We start from the raw sequence: 25,073 nt of genomic DNA, 5'->3' as shown, positions 1-25,073 counted from the left end.
GTCTCATGCTTAGCTTTACTTACTTTTGACATTTCATCCTTATTTCTACCAACTCTGTTTTAGATACTTAAAGGGACAGTAAACCTTAAAAATAATGTTATATAATTCTGCACATAGTGCAGAATTATATAACATTATATTAGCCAAACATTATAAATCATAATGTACCCTATTAATTTAAAAAAAAAACACGCTGTTTTACAGACCCGCTCTCTGTACTCTGCTGAGCGGGTCTGTTATATTTACTCAGCGCATCGGGCCAGCTGTATAGTCACAGCCCGGCCTGACCGCGCCATAAGACTAAGTGCAGCTCGCTCCTGCTGTCAGACAGAGCAGGAGCGAGCTGCACTTAGTCTTATGGCGCGGCCGGGCCGGGCTGTGACTATACAGCTGGCCCGATGCGCTGAGTAAATATAACAGACCCGCTCAGCAGAGTACAGAGAGCGGGTCTGTAAAACAGCGTTTTTTTAAAAAAATTAATAGGGTACATTATGATTTATAATGTTTGGCTAATATAATGTTATATAATTCTGCACTATGTGCAGAATTATATAACATTATTTTTAAAGTTTACTGACACTTTAAACCTCCTACAGTAACGATCTACTTTGCAACTTGATTACTAAGTGCCTGTATATCTTCAACTCATTTATGCTGCAAGTCATCTGTGTATGCTTACAGAAGTCACTTATTTTGCAAGCTTGCTACCGCTATTTGCCAGTGGTTACTGATTATTAGTTGTATTGTAATACACTTGAAGGAATTGTCTAATTTATGTACACAGTTTAGTCATTGGTGAACTAAACGTCTTATGTGTGCATTTAAGCCAATACCTTAGATCAAATGCCAGTATCCCTGAACGTATATTGGTCACCTGTTCCCAGTAAGTTTGTTTACTTTCAGCACCTCTATAAATCAGGGAAACTTCTCTACAAACTCGAATTACCTACCTATACTGGTAGATTTAGCATACTCTGCACTTGGGGTACATAATCTTAAAGAATCCTCACTCCTCTTTCCTAGGGGATCATCTTTAAAAAAGAACGTTGACATTATCTGACTCCTGTTCAGCCCTTTCTCCAGGGTTACAAAGAAATAAAATACAGTTTGAAATTTTTTACGTTTAATAATGATTTGCAATTCAAAATTAAATTGTACATTAAAAGGGACAGTAAACATCTAGATATTTTAGAATAAAATGTTTAGTTATGCTTAGTAAAATGATTTGCAGTATACTTTCATTATTTATGTATCATTTTCATGTAATTTATACTTACCTGATAAATTAATTTTTTCTATGGTACGACGAGTCCACGGATTCATCCTTTACTTGTGGGATATTATCCTCCTGCTAACACGAAGTGGTAAAGAGCACCACAGCAGAGTTGTCTATATAGCTCCTCCCTTAGCTCCACCCCCCAGTCATTCGACCGAAGGTACAGGAAGAAAAAGGAGAAACTTAAAGGTGCAGAGGTGACTGAAGTTTAAATCAAAAAAATATAATCTGTCTTAAAATGACAGGGCGGGCCGTGGACTCGTCGTACCATAGAAGAAATTAATTTATCAGGTAAGCATTAATTTACTTTTCTTCTATAAGATACGACGAGTCTACGGATTCATCCTTTACTTGTGGGATACAATACCAAAGCTACAGGACACGGATGAACGGGAGGGACAAGACAGATGGTTAAACAGAAGACACCACTGCTTGAAGAACTTTTCTCCCAAAAATAGCCTCCGAAGAAGCAAAAGTATCAAATTTGTAAAATTCGGAAAAGGTATGAAGCAAAGACCAAGTCGCAGCCTTACAAATCTGTTCAACAGAAGCATCATTTTTAAAAGCCCATGTGGAATCCACCGCTCTAGTAGAGTGAGCTGTAATTCTTTCAGGAGGCTGCTGTCCAGCAGTCTCGTATGCCAAACGGATGATGCTTTTCAGCCAAAAAGAAAGAGAGGTAGCCGTAGCTTTTTGACCTCTACGTTTTCCAGAATAGACAACAAACAAAGAAGATGTTTGACGGAAATCTTTGGTCGCTTGCAAGTAAAACTTTAAAGCATGAACCACGTCCAAGTTGTGCAACAGACGCTCCTTCTTAGAGGAAGGATTAGGACACAGGGAAGGAACAACAATTTCCTGATTAATATTCTTATTAGTAACAACCTTAGGAAGGAATCCAGGTTTTGTACGCAAAACCACCTTATCAGCATGGAAAACAAGATAAGGCGAGTCGCATTGCAATGCAGATAGTTCAGAAACTCTTCGAGCCGAAGAAATAGCAACTAAAAACAGAACTTTCCAAGATAGAAGCTTAATATCTATGGAATGCATAGGTTCAAATCTTCCTAGTGACAGGCTTTCGAGCCTGAATCAAGTTATCTATGACCGACTCAGAGAATCCCCACTTGGATAAAATCAAGCGTTCAATCTACAGGCAGTCAGCCGCAGAGAAACTAGATTTGGATGCTGGAACGGACCTTGAATGAGAAGGTCCCTCTCAGTGGTAGTGTCCATGGTGGTAGAGATGACATATCCACCAGGTCTGCATACCAAGTCCTGCGTGGCCACGCAGGTGCTATCAAACTCACCGAAGCTATCTCCTGTTTGATGAGGGAGGAGAGGAAATGGTGGAAACACATAAGCCAGGTTGAACAACCAAGGTACTGCTAGAGCATCTATCAGTACTGCTTGAGGATCCCTTGATCTGGACCCGTAACAAGGAAGTTTGGTGTTCTGACGAGACGCCATCAGATCCAATTCTGGTGTGCCCCATTGATGAATCAATTGTGCAAACACCTCCAGATGGAGTTCCCACTCCCCCGGATGAAAAGTCTGACGACTTAGAAAATCCGCTTCCCAGTTCTCCACTCCTGGGATATAGATTGCTGATAGATGGCAAGGGTGAGTCTCTGCCCATCAAATTATTTTGGTAACCTCTATCATTGCTAGAGAACTCTTTGTTCCCCCCTGATGATTGATATATGCTACAGTCGTGATATTGTCCGACTGGAATCTTATGAATCTGGCCGAAGCCAGCGGAAGGCCACGCCTGAAGCGCGTTGAATATCGCTCTCAGTTCTAGAATATTTATCGGGAGGAGAGCCTCCTCCTGAGTCCACACGCCCTGTGCTTTCAGGGAATTCCAGACTGCACCCCAGCCCAATAGGCTGGCGTCTGTCGTCACTATGACCCATGCTGGCCTGCGGAAACATATTCCTTGGGACAGATGATCCTGTGACAACCACCAAAGAAGAGAGTCTCTGGTCTCTTGATCCAGATTTATCTGAGGAGATAAATTTGCATAATCCCCATTCCACTGTTTGAGCATGCATAGTTGCAGTGGTCTGAGATGCAAGCGAGCAAACGGAACTATGTCCATTGCCGCTACCATTAGTCCGATTACCTCCATACACTGAGCCACTGACGGCTGAGGAATGGAATGAAGAGCTCGGCAGGTGGTTAAAATCTTTGATTTCCTGACCTCCGTCAGAAAAATTTTCATGTCTACCGAATCTATCAGAGTTCCCAGGAAAGGAACTCTTGTGAGAGGGGTAAGTGAACTCTTTTTACGTTCACCTTCCACCCGTGAGATCTTAGAAAAGCCAACACGATGTCCGTGTGAGATTTGGCTAGTTGGTAAGTTGACGCCTGAATTAAGATATCATCCAGATAAGGCGCCACTGCTATGCCCCGCGGCCTTAGGACCACCAGAAGGGACCCTAGCACCTTTGTGAAAATTCTGGGAGCTGTGGCCAACCCGAAAGGAAGAGCCATAAACTGGTAATGCTTGTCCAGAAAGGCGAACCTGAGAAACTGATGATGATCTTTGTGGATAGGGATGTGCAGATATACATCCTTTAAGTCCACGGTGGTCATATATTGACCCTCCTGGATCATTGGTAAAATAGTCCGAATGGTCTCCATCTTGATGGATGGGACTTTGAGGAATTTGTTTAGGATCTTGAGATCTAAAATTAGTCTGAAGGTTCCCTCTTTTTTGGGAACCACAAACAGATTGGAGTAAAACCCCTGCCCCTGTTCTGTTTTTGGAACCGGGCAGATTACTCCCATGGTATATAGGTCTTCTACACAGCGTAAGAACGCCTCTCTTTTTGTCTGGTTTACAGATAATCGAGAAAGATGGAATCTCCCCCTTGGAGGGGAATCTTTGAAGTCTAGAAGATACCCCTGGGTCACAATTTCCAAAGCCCAGGAGTCCTGAACATCTCTTGCCGAAGCCTGAGCAAAGAGAGAAAGTCTGCCCCCTACTAGATCCGGTCCCAGATCGGGGGCTGCCCCTTCATGCTGTCTTGGTGGCAGCAGCGGGCTTCTTGGCCTGTTTACCTTTGTTCCAAGACTGGTTAGGTATCCAGACTGACTTGGATTGAGCAAAATTCCCCTCTTGCTTTGCAGCAGGGGAGGAGGAAGAGGGACCACCTTTGAAGTTTCGAAAGGAACGAAAATTATTTTGTTTGGTCTTCATCTTACTTGTCTTATCCTGATGAAGGGCATGGCCTTTTCCTCCAGTGATGTCAGAAATGATTTTTTTCCAGTTCAAGCCCGAACAGGGTCTTACCCTTGAAAGGAATGGTTAAAAGCTTAGATTTTGATGACACGTCAGCAGACCAGGACTTAAGCCATAACGCTCTACGCGCTAAAATGGCAAAACCTGAATTCTTTGCCGCTAATTTAGCCAGTTGAAAAGCGGCATCTGTAATGAAAGAATTAGCTAACTTTAGAGCCCTAATTCTATCCAGAATATCATCTAATGGGGTCTCAACCTGAAGAGCCTCCTCTAGAGCCTCAAACCAAAAAGCAGCTGCAGTAGTTACAGGAAAAATGCACGCTATAGGTTGGAGAAGAAAACCCTGATGAATAAATATTTTCTTTAGGAGACCCTCTAATTTCTTATCCATAGGATCTTTGAAAGCACAACTGTCCTCAATAGGTATTAGTTGTATGCTTAGCCAGGGTAGAAATAGCTCCCTCCACCTTAGGGACCGTCTGCCACGAATCCCGCAAGGTGTCAGATATGGGAAAAATTTTCTTAAAAGTAGGAGGGGGAGAAAAGGGAATACCTGGTCTATCCCACTCCTTAGCAACAATGTCCGAAATCCTCTTAGGGACCGGAAAAACATTAGTGTAGGCAGGAACCTCAAGATATCTGTCCATTTTACACAATTTCTCTGGAACTACAATAGGGTCACAATCATCCAGAGTCGCTAAAACCTCCCTGAGTAACAAGCGGAGGTGTTCTAGTTTAAATTTAAAAGCTGTCATATCTGAGTCTGTCTGAGGGAACATCTTTCCTGAGTCAGAAATCTCTCCCTCAGACAGCAAATCCCTCACTCCCAACTCAGAACATTGTGAGGGTACATCGGATATGGCTAATAAAGCGTCAGAGGGCTCAGCATTTACTCTCACACCAGACCTACTGCGCTTCCCCTGCAATCCAGGCAGCTTAGATAAAACCTCTGTGAGGGTAGTATTCATAACTGCGGCCATATCTTGCAGGGGGAAAGAATTAGACGCACTAGAAGTACTTGGCGTCACTTGTGCGGGCGTTAATGGTTGTGACACTTGGGGAGAATTAGATGGCATACCCTGATTCCCTTCTGACTGAGAATCATCCTGCAATGTGAAAAAGTGAAGTTAAGCGCTCAAAGCACGGGTATATCTAAGAGATGTGTATTTAAATAAAGGGAACAGTGTCCAGTATGTAATCAACGAAAAAATATATTCATCAAAGTAATAATATATAATAATATATATCAAGGAATATATATATATGTACCAGAACAGAGACAGAGGCGTAAATATAGTTCAAATGGAAAATTTCCAAAGGCAATTTATTATACTAATAAAACAGAAGTGTCAAGATGTCTAAAATGATACAAAATGATACAATGTAAAACAAAGGGACGTCTCCCTTAATAAATGTATAGATACATAAAATAAGCATAAAAGAACGATAAGAAAAAGTACTTGCGCTTTAGCGAAAAAATGTACTGATGTCCCAAGATATTGACTTGCCAAGTGACAAGAAAGTAACTGTCCAGTTGTAGGCTTGAATTGCCTGTATTTGGTGGTTGGCGTTACTGGATGAAAGAAAAGGGCGCCTTTTAGTGTAAAGGTGAGGTGACGTCACGTTTTAAAATGGTAGGTGATGTTGCCGTGGCAACCCCTATTCCTTAATCTGTAAGGAAATCCTGGGGGATTTAAAGATAATCTTTGTGCTCACGAAAGATGATAGCTTTGTTGTCGTGAGGAACGACTAGCAGGATCTTGAAATTTAGAAATGGGTCTTTGTGGTCGCTAGTGGCGACTAGTTTATCCTTTGTTGAAGGACTTGGCGGTCGCAAACAGCGACTGGGAGAAACATATAGATCCTTCCAGTTGAGGATAAGGTGGTCGTTAGTAACGACTTGAGGATCTTTTAAGAAGTGTAGGTTGGTCTTTGCGGTCGCCGGTAGCGACTGGTTTATCCTTTGTTGAAGAACTTGGCGGTCGCAAGTAGCGACTAAGGAATTCTTTGGTTTAGGATGAGGTGGTCGTTAGTAACGACTAGCGGATCTTTAGGATAAGTAAGATGGTCTTTGCGGTCGCTGGTAGCGACTGGGTTATCCTTTGTTGAGGAACTTGGCGGTCGCAGGGAGCGACTAAGAAATTCTTAGGAGACAGTCAGTTTGTGGTCGCTAGTAGCGACTAGGAGTTTCTTTGTAGCAAGGTTGGTGCCAAACGGCACAGCAGTTGGTGGAGTTAGTTGTCAGTTGGTGCCAGCATGCACATAGAAATTCAAATGGAAAGTCCTTTGAAGCATAAAATTGTTAACAGATAACAATAATGATAAATCCATCATTATTGTTATCTGTTAACAATTTTATGCTTCAAAGGACTTTCCATTTTAATTTCTATGTGCATGCTGGCACCAACTGACAACTAACTCCACCAACTGCTGTGCCGTTTGGCACCAACCTTGCTACAAAGAAACTCCTAGTCGCTACTAGCGACCACAAACTGACTGTCTCCTAAGAATTTCTTAGTCGCTCCCTGCGACCGCCAAGTTCCTCAACAAAGGATAACCCAGTCGCTACCAGCGACCGCAAAGACCATCTTACTTATCCTAAAGATCCGCTAGTCGTTACTAACGACCACCTCATCCTAAACCAAAGAATTCCTTAGTCGCTACTTGCGACCGCCAAGTTCTTCAACAAAGGATAAACCAGTCGCTACCGGCGACCGCAAAGACCAACCTACACTTCTTAAAAGATCCTCAAGTCGTTACTAACGACCACCTTATCCTCAACTGGAAGGATCTATATGTTTCTCCCAGTCGCTGTTTGCGACCGCCAAGTCCTTCAACAAAGGATAAACTAGTCGCCACTAGCGACCACAAAGACCCATTTCTAAATTTCAAGATCCTGCTAGTCGTTCCTCACAACAACAAAGCTATCATCTTTCGTGAGCACAAAGATTATCTTTAAATCCCCCAGGATTTCCTTACAGATTTAGGAATAGGGGTTGCCACGGCAACATCACCTACCATTTTAAAACGTGACGTCACGTCACCTTTACACTAAAAGGCGCCCTTTTCTTTCATCCAGTAACGCCAACCACCAAATACAGGCAATTCAAGCCTACAACTGGACAGTTACTTTCTTGTCACTTGGCAAGTCAATATCTTGGGACATCAGTACATTTTTTCGCTAAAGCGCAAGTACTTTTTCTTATCGTTCTTTTATGCTTATTTTATGTATCTATACATTTATTAAGGGAGACGTCCCTTTGTTTTACATTGTATCATTTTGTATCATTTTAGACATCTTGACACTTCTGTTTTATTAGTATAATAAATTGCCTTTGGAAATTTTCCATTTGAACTATATTTACGCCTCTGTCTCTGTTCTGGTACATATATATATATTCCTTCCTATATATTATTATATATTATTACTTTGATGAATATATTTTTTCGTTGATTACATACTGGACACTGTTCCCTTTATTTAAATACACATCTCTTAGATATACCCGTGCTTTGAGCGCTTAACTTCACTTTTTCACATTGCTTTTGCCACTTTGTATTCTTGGAGGGGAATTCACTAGTTAAGCTGGGTACTGTCCTTTAGCGCCTATAATTTCCTTTTTTCTGAGAATCATCCTGCGACATACTTTTATCAGCTAAAATATGTTTTTGCAATTTATTGCCCTTTCAGTGCATGACGGACACATTTTAAGTGGGGGTTCCACAATGGCTTCCAAACACATTGAACATTGGCTTTCCTCAATGTCAGACATGTTGAACAGGCTAGTAATGACCACAAACAAGCTTGAAAGCACTTTAGTTAGTGAAAAAATAACAATCTTAAAAAACGGTACTGCGCCTTTAAGAGAAAAAAAGCATACACGTTTTGCAAAACTGCTTTAAAATACACCAATCGTTTCAATTTATTTATATGATATACAAATAATGCAGCTGAGATTGCCCCACAAAGAAAGGAACAGTTAACCCATTACTGTGCAAAACCGGATCGTTAATAAGGCCTAAAGCCGGACAAAACACCCCCTGCACCTTGCCACAGCCCTGCTGTGGCGCCTACCTGCCCTCAGGGATGGGAAAAATGGAGTTAAAGCTTCGATATGGTCCAACACTTCCACAAGGGTCCACCGGAGTTGGAGCTTGCTGCTTGCTCTGCAATTACAACTGCGCAACTGAGGCGCAAAAATAGGCCCCGCCCATCTCACTCGATGTTTTTACAGCCTAAAGGAACTGCACCAGAGCAGTTCCAAACTAGCCATGTGGGTTCTGAAACCCAAACCAGAAGCCAAGTGTACCCTCAATAAAGTAAAAAAAAACGTTATTGAAATTATCTCTTTCAGTGAAGAAATAAAAAACTAATATTTTATCACCTCTTTCACTTTACCCTTCCTAGTACTTAGAGTAGGCAAAGAGAATGACTGGGGGGTGGAGCTAAGGGAGGAGCTGATTGGAACAGCCAATAGAATGCGAGCTCAATCTGATTGGCTGATCCAATCAGCCAATCGGATTGAACTTGAATCTGATTGGCTGATTCAATCAGCCAATCAGATTTTTCCTACCTTAATTCCGATTGGCTGATAGAATCCAATCAGCCAATCGGAATTCGAGGGATGCCATCTTGGATGACGTCACTTAAAGGAACATTCATTCGTCGGGAGTCGCCGGAAGAGGATGGATCCGCGTCGGCTGCATCAAGATGGTCCCGCTCCGCGCCGGATGGATGCAGATAGAAGACGCCGCCTGGATGAAAATGTCTACCGGTCCGGATGTCCTCTTCTTGCCGGATAGGATGAAGACTTTGGACCCTCTTCTGGACCTCTTCTTGTCGGATAGGATGAAGACTTCGGACCCTCTTCTGGACGGATCGGTGATACCCGGCGTGGTGAAGATAAGGTAGGGAGATCTTCAGGGGCTTAGTGTTAGGTTTTTTAAGGGGTGTTTGGGTTAGATTAGGGGTATGTGGGTGGAGGGTTGTAATGTTGGGGGGGTATTGTATGTTTTTTTTTAAATGCAAAAGAGCTGTTTTCTTTGGGGCATGACCCGCAAAAGGCCCTTTTAAGGGCTGGTAAGGTAAAAGAGCTGTTAACTTTTTATTTTAGAATAGGGTAGAGCATTTTTTTTATTTTGGGGGGCTTTGTTATTTTTTTAGGGGGCTTAGAGTAGGTGTAATTAGTTTAAAATTCTTGTAATGTTTTTTATTTTTTGTAATTTAGTGTTTGTTTTTTTGTAATTTAGATTAGTTGATTTAATTGTAGATAATTGTAGATACTTTAGTTAATTAATGTATTGATAGTGTAGTGTTAGGTTTAATTGTAACTTAGGTTAGGATTTATTTTACAGGTAATTTTGTAATTATTTTAACTAGGTAGCTATTAAATAGTTATTAACTATTTAATAGCTATTGTACCTAGTTAAAATAAATACAAAGTTGCCTGTAAAATAAATATAAATGCTAAAATATCTACAATATAATTATTTGTTATATTGTAGCTATATTAGGGTTTATTTTACAGGTAGGTATTTAGCTTTAAATAGGATTAATTTATTTAATAAGATTTATTTTATTTTGTTAGATTTAAATTATATTTAACTTAGGGGGGTGTTAGGGTTAGACTTAGCTTTAGGGGTTAATACATTTATTATAGTGGCGGCGAGGTCCGGTCGGCAGATTAGGGGTTAATAAGTGTAGTTAGGTAGCGGCAACGTTGGGGGGGCAGATTAGGGGTTAATAAATATAATATAGGGGTCGGCGGTGTTAGGGGCAGCAGATTAGGGGTTCATAGGGATAATGTAGGTTGCAGCGGTGTACGGAGCGGCAGATAAGGGGTTAATAATAATATGCAGGGGTCAGCGATAGTGGGGGGCAGCAGATTAGGGGTTAATAAGTGTAAGGTTAGGGGTGTTTAGACTCAGGGTTCATGTTAGGGTGTTAGGTGCAGACTTAGGAAGTGTTTCCCCATAGGAAACAATGGGGCTCCGTTAGGAGCTGAACGTTGCTTTTTTGCAGGTGTTAGGTTTTTTTTCAGCTCAAACTGCCCCATTGTTTCCTATGGGGATATCGTGCACGAGCACGTTTTTGAAGCTGGCCGCGTCCGTAAGCAACGCTGTTATTTAGAGTTGCAGTGGCGGTAAATTATGCTCTACGCTCCCTTTTTGGAGCCTAACGCAGCCCTTCAGAGAACTCTAAATACCAGCGTTGTTTAAAAGGTGCGGGGGAAAAAAAAACATGCGTAGCTAACGCACCCCTTCTAACGCAAAACTCTAAATCTAGGTGTAAGATTCTAATAGACGCACTCATCATATACCACTACTATTGTAACTCAATCAATTTCTAATCACTTTAACTTCCAAATCAATAAAGTAAAATTTAATCTGATACTGCTCTGTGATTGTCTTAAATTTTAAACCTTACTAATGTAAACTTATGCTGATTCTCTACAGATTTGTGTCAAAAGTAATGTTTTGCTTTCTATTTTCCAATGTGCATGCAAAAATATTAATCAGAAGGGCTTTTGAGGCTTTGTAGAGAAAAATTGCCAAAATTGTGCCAAATCCATTAAGTTATTTAAAATATATAAGCATTCCTATATGTAATTTACATAAAATACCAAATCAAACTTTAATAAATCAGGTTACAGGGTTTAGATGATAAAAATATACTTGAACGTTACATTAATAATTAACAAATTATTTCTGTTTCTAATACGAGAATACACAATGATTACCACATATACCTGACATAATACAGTTAAAGGGACACTGAACCCACATTTTTTCGTTTGTGATTCAGATAGAGCATGAAATTTTAAGCAACTTTCTAATTTACTCCTATGATCACATTTTCTTCATTCTCTTGGTATCTTTATTTGAAATGCAAGAATGTAAGTTTAGATGTCGGTACATTTTTGGTGAACAACCTGGGTTGTTCTTGTTGATTTGTGGATAAATTAATCCACCAATAAAAAAGTGCCTTCTTTTTCAAATAAAGATAGCAAGAGAATGAAGAAAAATTGATAATAGGAGTAAATTAAAAAGTTGCTTAAAATTGCATGCTCTATCTGAATCACGAAAGAAAAAAATTGGGTTCAGTGTCCCTTTAATTTTAACTGCTGCCAGAAATGTATATACCAATATGTTGTTTTATTTAACTTACTAACCTGTCCATAAAAGGCTACTCTGAAATATGTTCCAAGCAGACGTTTTCCAGTGTGCATCACCTCTATGATTTTTGTGTAGGCGCCATGGAGAGTTCGATAGAGTTGAGTTAGTTTCTGAAATTAGAAATAATAAAAAATATATATATATTTTTTTGCTTTGAGAAAAATAAAAATGGATTTGTAAATACATTTAACATAAAAACACACTGAAAAGAGGTAAAGTACATTAAGAGCTAGTTTACAAGTGGAGCACAATCATTAGCACAAAGAATAGAACACAATCTGATGTTACAGGTGGGTGGATACTTTAACCAAAGTATCTTAACTGACCCAAACCTTTACAGCACACCCCATACTTTTAAATGAATAGGCACATGGAGTGGCTGCTTATAACACTCACATTTTTACAAGTGATAAGTTAAAGGGACACTAAACCCAAATTTTTTCTTTCATGATTCAGATAGAGCATGCAATTTTAAGCAACTTTTTAATTTACTCCTTTTATCAATTTTTCTTCGTTCACTTGCTATCTTTATTTAAAAAGCAGAAATGTGATGCATAGGAGCCGGCCCATTGTGCTGAGCCTAAAATGGGCTGGCTGCTAAGATTTACATTCCCGCTTTTAAAATAAAGATAGCAAGAGAACGAAGAAATATTGATAATAGGAGAAAATTAGAAAGTTGCTTAAAATGTCATGCTCTTTCTGAATCATGAAAGAAAAAATGTGGGTTCAGTGTCCCTTTAAGTGTTGTGCTTGAAGGCAATCAAAAATATTGCTGTAAAATGTAGATCTTTTTGAGACCTGTAAACCATTATTGCTTGATAGTTTGCATAACAAAACACATGGAAATGCTATGGAGATAAAGGCCATTTGTCTTCCTGCAATGTGTGGTACATATATATATATATATATATATATATATATATATATATATATATATATATATACTCATACAGTATGTGTGTATGTATGCATGTATTAAGTGTTTTATACTTAACTCTCATTAAGCTATCATTAGTATAAGGCTTGAATAATATCCAACATTATTATTATTATTTTTTACTTGCCCCATATAAGACAACAATGTGAGGGATTTAGTACATCCACGCTATGGACATTGTTGCTCAGATGTTGCAGTCCATACACTTTTACCAAAATGCAAACCAAGTTGCAAACCAAGTTGCAAATAAGATTGCCTTACCCTAAGTGCATATTGTGTCGTATATCCATGATTAAAGTTAGACCCTCAAAGAATACTAGGAAAAACCTAGTTAAGTCAATGTTAAACTAAGGTATGGTGAGGGTTAATACACTTTTAAACTTATTAAATTCTAAAGCAGTATTACAGTAAAGCATCAATTAGCATACTGCTTAATTTAAGAGTATTCACCAATAATATGTAAATACTTTTACCAAAATGCAAACCAAGTTGCACACAAAAAAGATTGCCTTACTGAAGTGCATATTATATGAAGATGAAGGTATATTCAAAAGGATAGTATCATACATACATACATATTTTATTGGGAAAAAATAAAAACCATCCTAATGATAAACACAACACACATAACACTTTAAAATAACCTAAACTCTGAGTTAAATAAGGAATAGCCTGTTATTGTAATATAATGTATGTCAGATGAGTAAATGCCTTTAGAATGAGGAGCTAGAGTAGCAACATGGATTATAAGAAGATATATCTGCTAATCTAAGGCTAAACTTCTTCTATAGTGGTAGCTAAAATTATTTTTAATCTATCTGGTAAATTAAGTCTTAATAACAAAGTGGCTGTTTATAGTATCAAAACAACAGAGTAAGCAACGATAAAAAGATGGACTATGCAGGGGCGGAGCTACCATTGAAGAGGAACAGACGTGTTTCTTAGAGCTCCCGCTTGTATAACTCAAAATTTAATCCTATTGCAACTTTTTCTAAAATCTGATACCTCAAATTCATACAACTTGATCTATAAAAGTTTGAGATCACAGAGATACCAAGATTATACAGTTGAGTTGAGCGGGAGCTACGACACAACACTACTGCCAGATGCGGCCCTGATCCTGGGAACTAATAACACTGCCTTCACCATCTTACTTCGTTATCTAAGCTAAGAAGGAGCAGGCTGTGGCATTAACAAGTTACAAGCAAGTTTACAGCGACTGATCGTTTAAACCCCACATATATAACTTTGAGGCTATCCTATTATATACATGGAGTACCTTGATAGATGGGAGACAAAAGTGGCGCAGCTAATGGAGGATCACTTTACCTCACTACGCTGAGAACTCTGCCCCTTAATTGATCTAGTAGGGGGGAAGTTGCAACTTGGGGAGAGCCTTCAGATGCCATATAAAGTAACTCAAAAGCATAGGCGAGAAGACAACACCCAGGAGGAGACTGGCGATAACAGCTGATCGACTATGATGCCAAGACAGGATCCCCACCGTGCAGCTCAGTTACAGCTCTTGAGTGTTCTCCTGGCATCCAACTTATCGGCAGCTAGAAAAGAGGTTGCGACATTGTCCGGCCCTCCCCAAAACGTTCAGCTTAGTAATCCTGGCTTTCTACTCACTAATAGGAGCACTTTGCAACACCCACAGAGCATACCTGGAGATACCAGCCTCAACTCTCTGAGAAGAGAGTCCTCCCACACCAAGGAATCAATGGACACATCACGACAGTCTGTAAGAAGACAGCGGCAGTTCAGAGACACTCTTGTCCCTCTCAAGGCAGCCCTTAAGCACCCATGCAGAGAACCGGGGCTCCTTAGAAAAGGAGATACAGTGGGCCGGCAGTTCCGAACTTGGATGCAGAGAGAGGATTCCGAAAACGGCAGACGCTTGAGTTTCTCGGATATTTCTACCCACACCACAGTCCTAGAGTATTACGCCCCCTCACATGGATCCCCATGTAAATGGTTCCAACGGGACACCCTGGAGCCTCTAAAGTAACTTGCCATGTTAGGCTGTTAAGTTTTGATGACATTTGTATCTTATAGAATGCCTATATTTCTAGCTATCTCATACTACATTAGGATATTTGTACTCCTAGATAATTGTACTCCCTAGGCGGAAGTTATTATTAGGACAGTTTACCTATTTCTGTTGGGCCCCTTTCCCGCCGGTACTTATTGCCTGCGGGTCATACCCCTACTCCTTTTCCCCACATCGCCTATAGCTGGCATTTCCCCAGGAGAGAGGCTCATGCCGAAGTCCTCCGCATTCCATATATATTAATATCCCCACTTACACATAACTTTGGCAGGAGTTACCTTTACTCATTTGTTACCTTTAACCTCTCCTGTATTTTACTATGTCTCACGTTTAAAGTTGACGTGCTTTATTTAACGGCTACTTAGAAATAGTAATATAGTCTCTCTTTTAAGATAAAATATCTACTTTAGTTTATTTCAATGCATGGCAACCTGCATTAGACTCAATATACCTAAGGTTATGGTTATGGCATGTATTTAAGGTTGCTCTATGAGAGCAGGTTTATTTCCCTCTATCCTATATATTTAAGACATTACTGACTGCCGTTACTTCCTATTGTTAGGTAGCAGAACTCTCAATTGCACACCCTACTTATGTTTACGGTAATTTTAAACACAGTATCATATTCACCTGTTCTGTCTGCATTTATGGTAAAAAAGGGTATCTTTCATCTATGTGTTATTTGGCTGGTGATATAAGTTAATGATGGAATAATTGCTACATGTGGGTCACTGTGATTATTCCTTATCTTGCTTGCTCCTCCCACGCTTTACACTGTTTCACTTTATAACCTTAGTTTAAGTCATAAGAGCGTAACACCACATGTAGACAGCTTCCTCGCAATAGATATATAGACCTGGTCTTGCTACAGAAACTTACTCCCTTCCCAACATATGAGAATTATAACTTCCAATACCAAATGTCAGGGGCCCTGGTGTCTATATGCAGTTCAAGAGGTCTGAAATCCTGTTAACCACGCTATTATGTTTTGTAAGGTATATCCCATCTATTTATATGATGGATCTTTCACAGATACCAAGTCACCAATTGCCGCCAGGATTATAGCCCATATTTAACTCCCATATGGGAGTCTTGCAATTTACATGATCCTTAGAACCCCTCATTATATACGCCACCACAGGTAGTTTGAGAGAGATATCTTTACAAGCAGTTTGTTTATGTGTTCTAACCACTTTGGATAGCTCACAGTGCCTTATGTTTCGGCTCTTCTATCCCATTAAACCGAACAGTTATCCCCATGTACTTCCCCAGTAGTCACCTAAATAGCACGATAGTACTTATAGAGCCCATACCTGTAACTATATAATATATCCTCTAATAGCCCCATCCACATTATTAATTTGGCATTCTAGATAGCTCCGCCCCCCCATCCCCCTCTTTCTTTAATAAGAGCGGCTCTTGTCCGCTGAACTCCTTCTCCCCCTTCTTAACCAACTTGGTCTGAGAGCGACCAAACAAATACTATCCCACACTTGCCTCAACTCTATTAGCATAAATAATTCTATAAATTCTCTTCACGGTAAGGCGTGGGCCGCATTTCTTATATATAAAATATAAAACTGAGGTTCCATTATTTTGCGTACAAACATATTTTCCTATACTGACATCCCTGTTTTGCTTGGTTAACTATAACAATCACATATGCCTCCTATCCGTTGCAAATATCTACCTGTTTATAAGGGAGTTATGCATACGGGACATGGATGTATTTTCAATGATTATTGTACTCGTTTTCCTCCAAAGACACTCAGAATTTACTCCAAGAGCTGTTATTTCTTTAGTTCATAACTATGTTTGTGTAATAAGGATGTATCTTCCAGAATTATGCTATCTTGGGTACCGGATGAATATGTTATGTAACTTTTCTTACAACCTCAATAAAAAATATTTAATAAAAAAAAAAAAAAAAAAAAAAAAAGATGGACTATGCCCTTGTGAGAGTGCCCCTGACTCGTGTTTCATGTAATGCTTCTTTGGAGGAGTACGCGCCGGCCAGAATTGTAAACGTTTATTCCGTAATTTTTCCCACCTCTTATGTTACATTGGATCCTGGTTTAGGAATAGGTTGATGTTACCGGTAGATACTGATGTCAATCATTATATTTCAACATATTAAAGGATTCCAAAACTTTCAGTTTTTGGCCACAACCTGAACATCAATTTCCAATCAATAACGTGTATATTGCATCACATATCTAGTTTTACAGTCCAACGATCTATAGAAACACTATAAAATTAAATTATATTTTTCGTAGATGACGTCATTCTAGCCAACCCTCTAATATGGGCCGTGCACGACAAAACTCAATTTCCAATCGTATTCCTATTTCGTACATATCATTATCTGACGATGTCGTCACCAGGCGCATGTGCAGTGCAATCCGTTGTCTCGCGCATGCGCATATCGCATCCCTGATACCACACTTGCTGTGAGTGACGTGTCTCGTGCATGCGCATATCTTTACCTGATACCACACTTGCTGTAAGTGACATCGAGTATGACGTGCCGGGATATCGCACATGCGCATAGCATCAAAAAATCGCCATTTTGATAACCTGGGTTATCGTTCAGGATTTGAGAATGTAAAACAATAGCCATCGGTGGGTTTGGAAATTAATCTATTTTCAATAACGGATTACTAATAAACAGCAATATTTTGCCAAACAATGCTAATTAGAAAATTATTGAAAATATATCGATATTTCAATTGAAGATAAGTTTTTTTCTGGGTTTAGTGTCCCTTTAAAGATGTCGGTAAAGAATACATGACACAAACAAATGAGGAGTTAGATAACATTCCTAAATGCATTTGACATGCAGATCGTGTAGGTTTATTTATCACAGTTCATTCATATCTTAAAATCTGTTACATATACAAAGTATTTAATCATAGGTGTGTATTGTTATCTCCCTTTCTGGAATTATGTATGTGACATGCCTGATTGGCATTTGAAAGTTGTTACGATCTTTGCGTTGTTTATACTGGGGGACGTGTTAGTGTTTTGTAAGAACTTAATGTTGTTATTATGTTATTTTCTTATTATCTCAATATCGTAGTTATGATCATCATTTCATAGAACATATTTATTCTATGTTGTGTGTCAACATTCGTGTATGTTATTTCAATATGTTTTACCTTATTAAGGCTCGTATAGCATTAATATGTACAAACGATATGTTTGTACATATTATTTCTCGAAATCTATCATGTTTTTCCATATTTAACTACAGAAATTTTAGTATTTATAAAGGAAACATATATGTTGCAGGATGAATTTAGCTGTAACATATCGTTTGTACATATTTATCTCTGTATATTCAAGATACCCGCTTTATGTGCAATGATATTCACACTATTATTTACCAAATGAATGTTGTTGCTGGATGTTATAGTTACTGACAACAATGTTGATTTTCTACATAAGTGCAACATTATACTTTCAACATCTAAATTGTAATGTATTTAGCTGTTTTATAACTATTGATGTAAATAAATAAAGCGAGTTTATACTCCATGGTTACAAATAAAGTCATCATATTACTCAGAAATAAAGGTAATTAAAGAAAAGAGAACAGAAAAGGGAATGGATATGTGCGATGAGGAAGTAATAAAAAAAACGGATACAATTATATTAAATTGTTTAGTCCACACACAAGGATACATTAAAGTGCCATAAAACATTTTGCGTTATGTGCATATTATAAAAGGGTCAACTGAGGTAAAACAGGGTGTGAAAAAAAGTGTAAAAAAAGTTTCTAAGTATTTTAATAAAATTTCCAAAAATCTGCAAAATTACTTACACTTTAGTGTTTCCAATTGAAGCTTGCTCTTCCCCCCTTATCAGTGTCCTAGTCCAAACCTTGTGCTATCATATAACAAAGTGTGCATGTGAGGATAATTAGTTATGCAAGTAAGGGGGGGTTTGAGGAGGTACGCCAGGTACTGATATTATTTGTGCCAAGTGGCTTGCTCTTTTCCATGGGGATAATGTCACATGCTTTGTGAAAACTTCAGAATTATACTGTGCACTGCTTTAGTCAGGTGCCATGTGACTCTGCCCCCTACCATGCACATGCACGTGTGCATTCTGAAGAAGCTATGGCCTGGATAGCACCTTCCTTATATGGAAATGCCCAAGGGAGCTTGCTGCAAACAAAACAATGCCTGAATTAAAGGGGTGAATAAGGGTTAAAATAGAAACCTTTTTGCAAGTAAGCTTTGGCTGCTTTATATATTTAGAAACGAATGTTAGTTCATACTATTTTATGTCCCTTTAATATTGTGAAGCTTAGTGTGAGTTTACTGAAATTGAATTGACAGTATGAAATTGAGATCATATTGATGTGATGTGAAGGTTAATGCATTGTGAGAATATAATACTCATGGAAAAAACAAAGCAAAATGGATAGAGTGAAACTATAATTGACAGATTATGTCATAAATATGTGACCCATATCCTGCTATAGAAGGAGTTTAGCCATAGATTAGCAGATATATCTTCTTATAATCCATGTTGCTACTCTAGCTCCTCATTCTAAAGGCATTTACTCATCTGCCATACATTATAATGCAATAACAGATTAAAAATGTGGTACACAATGCAGCAGTGCAGCCAGCAAGGCCAGTCAAATGCTTGGTTGCGTTGGAAGAGGTTTTAGTAGCAGAAATAGCAAGGTTCTTATGCCACTTTACAGATAATTAGTTAGACCAAATATGGAATACTGTGTACAGTTCTGGAGAAAATGGGGCATATGTATCAAGCTCCGTATGGAGCTTGATGCCCCGTGTTTCTGGCGAGCTTGCGAGCCTGGCAGTTATGAAGCAGCGGTCACAAAGACCGCTGCTCCATAACCTGTCCTCCTGCTCTGAGCAGGCGGACACACCTCGCTGGAAATCAACCCGATCGAGTACGATCAGGTTGATTGACACCCCCTGCTGGCGGCCTATCGGCTGCAAGTCTGCAGGGGGCGGCATTGCACCAGCAGCTCTTGTGAGCTGCTGGTGCAATGCTGAATATGGCTAGCGTATTGCTCGCCGTATTCAGCGAAGTCTGGCGGACCTGATCCGCACTGTCGGATCAGGTCCGCCAGACTTTAATAAATAGGGGCCCATATCTTCAGAAGGATATAAATAAACTAGAAGCTGTCCAAAGGAGGGCTACTAAAATGGTACATGGTCTAAAATATAAAATGTACAAAGAAAGACTCTATGATCTAAATATGTATAGCTTAGAGGCTAGAAGGGAAAGAGGTGACATGATAGAAACCTTCGAATATATGGAAAAAAATAAATACCAAAACAAGGGGTCACAATCTAAAGTTAGAGGGTAGCAGATTCAGGAGAAATTTGAGGAAGCATTTTTTTTACAGAAAGGGTGGTGGATTCATGGAATAAACTTCCATTTCAGGTGGTAAACACAAAGACAAAAGTAACATGTAATATGGGTAGACTTGATGGGCCTTTTTGGTTCTTATCTACCGTCAAATTCTATGTTTCTATCTCAGAGTTTAAGTTTTTTTTAACGTGTTGTCTGTGTATCGTTTGGCTGTTTTTTTTTTTTCCCAATAAAATTTGTATGAATGTAACAGTATGATACTATCTTTTTGATTATACCTTCACCTTCATATAATATGCACTTAGGGTAAGGCAATATTTTTTGTGTGCAACTTGGTTTGCATTTTGGTAAAAGTATTTACATATTATTGGTGAATACTCTTAATTTAAGCAGTATGTTAATTGATGCTTTACTGTAATACTGCTTTATAATTTAATACGTTTAAAGGTGTATTAACTCTCACCATACCTTAGTTTAACATTGACTTAACAAGGTTTTTCCTAGTATTCTTTGAGGGTCTAACTTTAATCATGGATATACAACACAATATACTCCTACGACAACAAAAAAGGATCCAGAAATTAAACCAATTATTTGATAACACTAATAAAGATAATAAAATTACAGAGGAAGAATTAAATAATACACTATGTAAAGTACAACAAACACTATTTAAACAGACAAAACGCTGGGGGAATTGGCACTTTTCTAAAAAAATATGCAGAACAAGGAATAATTCTAAGAGGTTTAAGATTTAAAGTATTTCCAGTCTTCACTTTAAGCAATGATGAATTGGTGAAAAAATGGGAAAGTATTTTAACAGGATGCTCTTTAAAACTGATCCAAGTACTTAACCTACATGATACTTTAGAACGTAATAAATTGGATTGAGAAATTAAAGAACAAAATTAACTTTTAACTTTTTTTAGGGAAATATCCAACTTCTTCGATAAATATCAAACATATCAAAAAGAACTTGATAGATTAGAAAGTGAAGAAGGTGCTGCAATGGTGCAGTTCAACAAGGACCAGAAAACACCATACAATATATACAGGGTACTCACAGAGAAGTAGGCACTAAACAGTGCGAGTCAGGCCTCCTGAACTCTTGCGAGACATTCAGAAAGCTCACACAGGCAAATACTGCTCTGTCCTCTTCCAAACGTGGGTCTGCAAATCAAACAGGTTATCCGCAGTGCACAGCTGACAGATCCTTTATGTAGAGTAGGATCCTTCTGTTCACTCGATAACAGTATGCCCCACACACTTCAACAGAGGGGGCAAATACAAAATAAGGGCTTCAAATTGAGATGTGCTGACAAAGTCACACCTTGAATCCAGAGGCGACTCTAGTTATTCTCGAATGGACACTGAGTAAGACTTCCGCTGGTTAAAAGTGTCCTGACAATATATCTAGAACCTCTAGACAGCATCAGCACATATTATATGTCTTCCATACAGGTTCTCTGTTGAAGTGTGTGGTGCATACTGTTATCGAGTGAACAGAAGGATCCTACTCAACATAAAGGATCTATCAGCTGTGCACTGCGGGTAGTCTGCTTGATTTGCAGACCCACATTTGGAAGAGGACAGAGCAGTATTTGCCTGTGTGAGCTATCTGAACGGCTCGGAAGAGTTCAGGAGGCCTGACTCGCACTGTTTAGTGCCTACTACTCTGTGAGTACCCTGTATATATTGTATGGAGTTTTCCGGTCTTTTTTGATCTGCACCATTGTTAAAGGGACATTAAACACTTTGAGATGGTAATATAAAATGATAAATTGTATATATAAAACAACTCTGCAATATACTTTCATTATTTATTTTGTCCTCTTTGCCTGTAATTCCATTCTGAAATTGTAAGCTTTTCAGTTCCTGTTAGAAATGGAAGTGCAGAACACTGTTAAATCCAGCACAACCATTGGCTGCACACTCTAATGACCTATGTATAACTGTCCCTAATTAGCCACAGCAGAGAAGGTAACACAAGTTACAACATGGCAGCTCCCAGTGTTTTATAGACACTAAAACTTTACACTTATTTTGTCACTTTTTAAACAACTAATGAAACTTTAAAAAATACATCTACATGTTAGTCATGGACTAGTCTTTTCTTTGAATGCATCATTCTGTCTAGCATGTATTTAGTGTTTAATGTCCCTTTAAATTTTGATTTAACAAGTTGTCTTATGCACTTTAAAGGGACATAAACCCCAATTTTTTTCTTTCATGATTAAGATAGAAGATATAATTTTAAACAACTTTCCAATTTACTTCTGTTATCAAATGTTCTTAGTTTTCATGTTATCCTTTGTTGAAAAGCAGTAAAGTAAGCTTATGAGAGTGCACGTGTCTGCAGCTCTATATGGCAGCAGTTTGCAACAATGTTATACATTAGCAGGAGCACTACATGGCAGCACTATTTCCTGTCATGTAGTGCTTCAGGCATGTGCACGCTACCTATCTAGGTATCAATTCAACAAAGAATAACATAAGAACAAAGCAAATTTGATAATAGAAGTAAATTGTAAACTTTTTAAAAATTGTATTCTCTTTCTGAATAATGAAAGAATTTTTTTGGGGTTTAATGTCCCTTTAAGTATATATCTATATACATTTCTTGTAGCACTTTTGCACAAAGCATTGTTCACTTTTATATAGACATATCACATATTTTTTGTCTTTTTGACATCAGTTAGGCGCGTCCAGCTTATATATATTTATTAAGATTAGAAATTGAACTGATACAGACTAAAAAAACTAAAACTTCAAAGGGACATAGATGACTTTAAACGTCAGAGAGTCTATAAGTGGAGATATCATACATCTACCAGATACAGATACAATAGACATCTGATAAGAGAAGATAGCAGTGGCTCAGAGATTGAAACAGACCTCTCAGATAATTAAATTACAAATACAAGGAAAATTCAGTGGTGTCAAGTAATAAATCAGCACCAATACATATAGAAGTTCTTCATCAAATGAGATACAATCCACTAGTGAGTTGTCTTGTTAGCATTAAGCCAAAAGACAACAACAAGCCTCCACAAATATAATATCAGCTACACCAAAAATAAGAGGCAACAAAAGGAAAAACATGGGTCCTCAGAGACAATCAGAGAGGAAGAGAGAAATTAGTAATTTCACCAAAATCAGGATCAACACTTAAAGTGAAGGTAAACTTTGATGAATGAAAGCCTGTTTTTTTTTAACATTTTTTATTAAAAACAGGGGCACTTTCATTCATCAAAGTTTAGAAAGCAGCCGTTTTGTTTAAAAACCAAACTTTCTTCTCTTCACAGCCGGAGCAGCTTCCCCCACCCGGAGATCCTCTCTTCACACGTCAGCAATGACTAATTCGTCTCCCTTCAATCACGGCATGGCCTCAAAATTTACCTTCACTTTACCTTCACTTTAAGGATAGTGAATCTCACACAACACGTTTTAACATCTGAACAAAACAAAATACTAGGCCTTTTGTCCAACTAATACACTTAACAAATTTGAAATAACTAAAGACATAAATCTATTCACACGAAAATTACTTTTGCAAAAGATACATATTAATAAAAAAAAATCCATATTTGGACTAAAGAAGAATTAGACACATTAAAAGATTTAGAAGAACTCAAGTGAAAATGATGAAGATTCTTAAATTTGATTTCTAAGATATTCTGCAATCAAATAGAAAAGTTAACAATATACAATGTTAGTTACAATTTAAAATACTCCGAAAAAATTGCATTGAAAGAAATTCACTCATAGACAGACACAGTAATTAAGCCAGTTACTTTGTAACTGCAGCCATGAAACAACTGACACATAAATACTGTTACAAAAAACTTCTACTGAATCCATATCCAGGATATACTGAACAATATAACAAACTGATAATTGCAAACTGGCAAAATAAAAATTATCAACACAACAGAGAAAAACTTTCTGATTCCAAAAAATTGGCTACAATTTACTTTTTGCCAAAAGTACATAAAAAGTACATACAAATCTAAACAAATCACCAGGAAGACCAATAGTGTCAGGAAATAACAATTTAACTGAAGCTGCTAGCAAGTATGTAGATCTAAGACTAAGAGGCCTATTTATCATATGTCTGTCGGACTTGATCCGACAGTGCGGATCAGGTCCAACAGACATCGCTGAATGCGGAGAGCAATACGCTCTCCGTATTCAGCATTGCACCAGCAGCTCACAACGCCGTTGGTTACAAAAGGCCCCCGCAACTTAACAGATCAATTAGTGAAAAGTCACTACATTCAGATCCCTAAAAAAAATGTATAGGGATCCTGGTATGTATCCCTGCAGTACTTATTCAATTTGTTCTCAAGTAAAAAAAAGCAAAATACATTTCTGACAAAATTGGTAAAACACACAAACTACAACATCATTATACTTGTAGATCTACGGGAGTTATCTATGTTCTATACTGTCCCTGTCATAAGGCCTATGTGGGAATGACAACTAGGGAAGTACGGGTTAGAATCCTGCAACATATAAATAATATTAAAAATGCAGACAAATATCTAAAAAAGAGGCAAAACCATAGCCAGTGCTACAAAACACTTCCTCTTAGAACACCAAAGTCAACCCTAAACAATAAAAATGTACAGTTCAAAAAATCTCTTTGGGGATAAGAGGGGGAGATCTCAAAAGATTATTATTAAAAGCTGAATGAAAATGGATTTATCTATTAGATACTTTACAACCTCAAGGTTTAAATGAATATAATAACTATTATGCATACTTATAAAATATATTACTTCACTCTAACTTTACTGATATCATATCCCTTTCATCTACATCCTTAACTTTTTCTATATTCTTAGGTCTTCACCAAAACCTGTCTTATTCATTCTTTCTTCAATATTTTTTTATTTTATTAGTCACCATTTGAGTCACATATTTATGACATATTGGCCCCTATTTATCAAGGGCTGCGGACCTGATCTGACAGTGCAGATCAGGTCCGCCAGACCTCGCTGAATACGGAGAGCAATACGCTCTC

At 38.2% G+C, this 25,073-nt stretch overlaps 1 protein-coding gene across 3 annotated transcripts in view; it reads right to left on the bottom strand.

Moving 5' to 3' along the window:
- DOCK11 (dedicator of cytokinesis 11) overlaps positions 1–25,073 on the bottom strand; it is a 923,283-nt gene that overhangs the window by 105,282 nt on the left and 792,928 nt on the right. For all 3 annotated transcript variants that reach the window (XM_053699249.1, XM_053699251.1, XM_053699250.1), the window contains one exon: positions 11,696–11,809. In XM_053699249.1, coding sequence (XP_053555224.1) covers positions 11,696–11,809 — 114 coding nt within the window. The remainder of the gene's footprint in view (positions 1–11,695; positions 11,810–25,073) is intronic.

Source organism: Bombina bombina, chromosome 1 (assembly GCF_027579735.1).
Source record: "Bombina bombina isolate aBomBom1 chromosome 1, aBomBom1.pri, whole genome shotgun sequence".
In the NCBI taxonomy this organism is placed as follows: Eukaryota; Metazoa; Chordata; class Amphibia; order Anura; family Bombinatoridae; genus Bombina; species Bombina bombina.
The sequence above is the reverse complement of the archived record's forward strand: the minus strand, read 5'-3'. Positions and strand labels throughout refer to the sequence as shown.